General features: G+C 36.0%; 1 protein-coding gene across 1 annotated transcript in view; it reads right to left on the reverse strand.

The window, feature by feature from the left end:
- LOC119586376 (protein MLP1 homolog) overlaps positions 1–3176 on the reverse strand; it is a gene marked incomplete in the record, with an annotated part of 73375 nt that overhangs the window by 812 nt on the left and 69387 nt on the right. Inside the window, 2 exon segments of the mRNA XM_037935088.1 lie at positions 955–1044; positions 1905–2040. Coding sequence (XP_037791016.1) covers positions 955–1044; positions 1905–2040 — 226 coding nt within the window.

Consider the following 3176-nt stretch of genomic DNA (forward strand, 5'->3'; position numbering starts at 1 on the left):
AGAAGGAAATTTCAACTTAATGGGACCCTATTTTGATATGAAATATTTTCCCAGCATTTCCTTTGATTCATTAGCTAATAGAAATATAGCCTCTCTAGTATTCAATGTATTCTTCATGTATAGTAATGAAATTATTTACATTAGCCCTGACAGCAGGGAAGGTTGTGAGGACATCTAGTGGCTCATTATGCAAAGTAACTTGTAGGAAATTTCAAACATATAAAAACTGTGATTCTCTAATTTATATTATAAAAAATTAACTCCTCTGTATCAGACACTTCCACACTGGACAATGAACATACTGGCTGATGAAGCTCTAATTTCTCACAAATGTTTTACATATTACAAATTTACAGTCCTCAAGGAAATAATCTAGATACCAGAACTTTAGAACTGACCTTTTGTTTCTCATTTCTTCAGAATGGACTGAAGACTAAGGGCTTTTTGTCTATTTTCTTTTCTTTTAGCATGGAAAACATTGTTCTGATCCTCACTCCTTCCAACACATCTCTCATATCTCAACATGCTCTCAGCAAGTCAGTAAAGACAACAACCTCTCAGTCTCCTGGTAGTTATGCTGATTTCCACAAGCTCAAAACACAATGGACTCCATCAAAATTTAAGGAGAAAATACAGCTTTCCATAAACTCGTGTGAACTTTTCATCTTACGAAAGACATTCACCTCCAGCTCATGGATATATTTCACATATAACAAAGGCAAATTTCACGACAAGATAAGATAAGTGGCCTTCTGAGAAAACTACTGACAGACGTATTTCACTTCACACATTTCTGAAAAAATTGCAGGTAGATTCACACAACTCTGCCTCACATTTACTGCACTCTGAAAACATATGTTTACTATTCCATGAACACTTACTGTTCCATCTGAATCTCCTTCAAGCACTGATACTATATTCAAATTTCCATCGTATCTGACAAGCTCCTCCTACCTTTCCCCCGTGCTGAGCTCAAACTCGCCCCTCTTCGCAATGGAGACTTTGTGTCTGTGTCGTTCCCTGTATTGGTGTCACTGCGCTGCTCTGTGAAGGTTAGAAAGCTGAGGTAATCTTAGGTTATAAGAGCACTTGGAGTTTCAGCAATGAAGGAGTAGTGTGTACTTTTTGTATTAAAAGATTAAAAAAAAGAAAAAAATGCAGGCAGAGGGTAACTGTTTGGTGATATTTTGTTAAGAAATTAATTCTGAAAATTATTTTTATTCTAAGATTTTTGAAAATGTATTTTTGTGTCTACTGTTAATTTCAAAGCAAAAAGTAAAATTTTCTCACTAAGTATTGGTGATTTTCTTGACTACTAATCAGAAGCACACAGATTAAACTATTCATGCAATACAAATTAATGCCAGAATATTATCCAAGCAGGATGGATAACCACACAACTACATTAATAAGGAAAAGAGAAGCAAGCAGATCAAGCAGACTCAATCGCCAACATCCAAATAAAATCTATGAAGCAGAAAAGGCATGGAGAGGTTAAGAATAACATAAGCCTTGGATAAATTAACTATAAAACACTGGTCAAGTCTGCAACCAAATGCCAGCCTCTTGAGTGATGTGCTGAAGAAGAGATGCAAAAATCCAGTTTCAAAACTGCATTCATAAAAAATAAACAGACTTGAGGCAGCATATACTCTTAAACTTGGCATATTACTATGAATACAGTTTTGAAAATTATGAACCCAATTTAAGGTTTTTCCATTGGTCTATGATATGTTGACACCCAACCAACAACTCAAGTCACTTATATACACTGAAAAATCCTCCTCCTGCTTTCCAGTGCATGCATACCATACTGGCATACAACTTTTGTTCTGCTGACTGTCACCCTTTCCATGCTGACCAGCACAGCATGCCTGGCCACAGTAGTAGTGTGGGCTCATTACCTTGCATGTTGGCGGCTGTGAGGATGATATGCTCTAGTTTTTCCCTAAGAGCTGTTACTTCATCTGTCCTCAACTGTCGTTCGGCCTTGAGGAAGTGGCCCAGCTGCCGGCATAGCTCTCCCAGGTCGGCCTCGTGCTGCGGCAACACTCGTCAACTCACTACATAAAGGCTCTCACTCTACTTTCACAACATACACAAGTCATTCTCAGGATAGATCACCACATCTATCAGACTCATCACACATGCAAGTAAACTAATTATTCATTAAAAAAAATTACTACTTACATGCATCATTTTGGTAAGTTGATATTAATAAAAAATAAAAAGACTAAACAAGACAATATTTCTGAAACATGGGCTCTATGAAAAGGGAAAAAACATAAATTCTATCACATAACTTCTGGAAAAAGCAGCTTGGGTATGAGCCATTCCACAGCTAGCATGATAAGGAAAACATGGCTGCAAGTCACTAGGACACTAAAGAAAACAAGGAACAATTACTATGGCTAGGGGACATTCAACATCACATGTACCAGTATAAAGCACACTCTGTACTACTAACATTCAGCTAGCAGTCTAGTTTTTAAAAATTATGTTTGAGATGTAAAACAAAGACATTTGTTAAATGCAGAAAGTGAGGTGACCAAAGTTTTAATATGACAAGCATTTCCCATGTCACTTAAATACTGAAACTTACATTATTTAAAGACTAGCTTTCTAGTCAACACTCCATAAAATAAAGTGATATTTGCATTTAATCCCATGGAGTTCATGAGGAACTCACTCTTGTGATCTTAAAAAGCTTACTGATGATAATGGTGATAACTGTGATGAAGTTAACAATGCCAAAACATAACTTTCCCACACTATATGCCACATTCCAAGAGACAAAGCAAAGTATTCTATTATGTAAACCCATTCATGATCCTAAAGTTTGCATAAAAAACTAGTTACATGAGCGCACCTGATCAGGAAGGTTTTACTAGGGCAGGTGGTTAAGGGTACTAATATATCATCAAAAGGGTTGAAGAGATCATCTCAAAAGAAAATATACAATACAATATCCAACAGCTTCAGCATGAATCCTTCCCATATAGTACAAAGTCATGTCAACTATCAACAAAATTGCTGCAACAGATTTTATTAATCATGTATTATTACCTTTACATAACTAACTTTATTCATAATTCTTCACCAATATTTTGCCTGTAAAACTATCTATCACATCCTAAGATTAACCCATTGGATCCAGATGATTATGAAATATGAGC

The sequence above is a fragment of the Penaeus monodon genome, chromosome 21 (assembly GCF_015228065.2).
Source record: "Penaeus monodon isolate SGIC_2016 chromosome 21, NSTDA_Pmon_1, whole genome shotgun sequence".
Lineage (NCBI taxonomy): Eukaryota > Metazoa > Arthropoda > Malacostraca > Decapoda > Penaeidae > Penaeus > Penaeus monodon.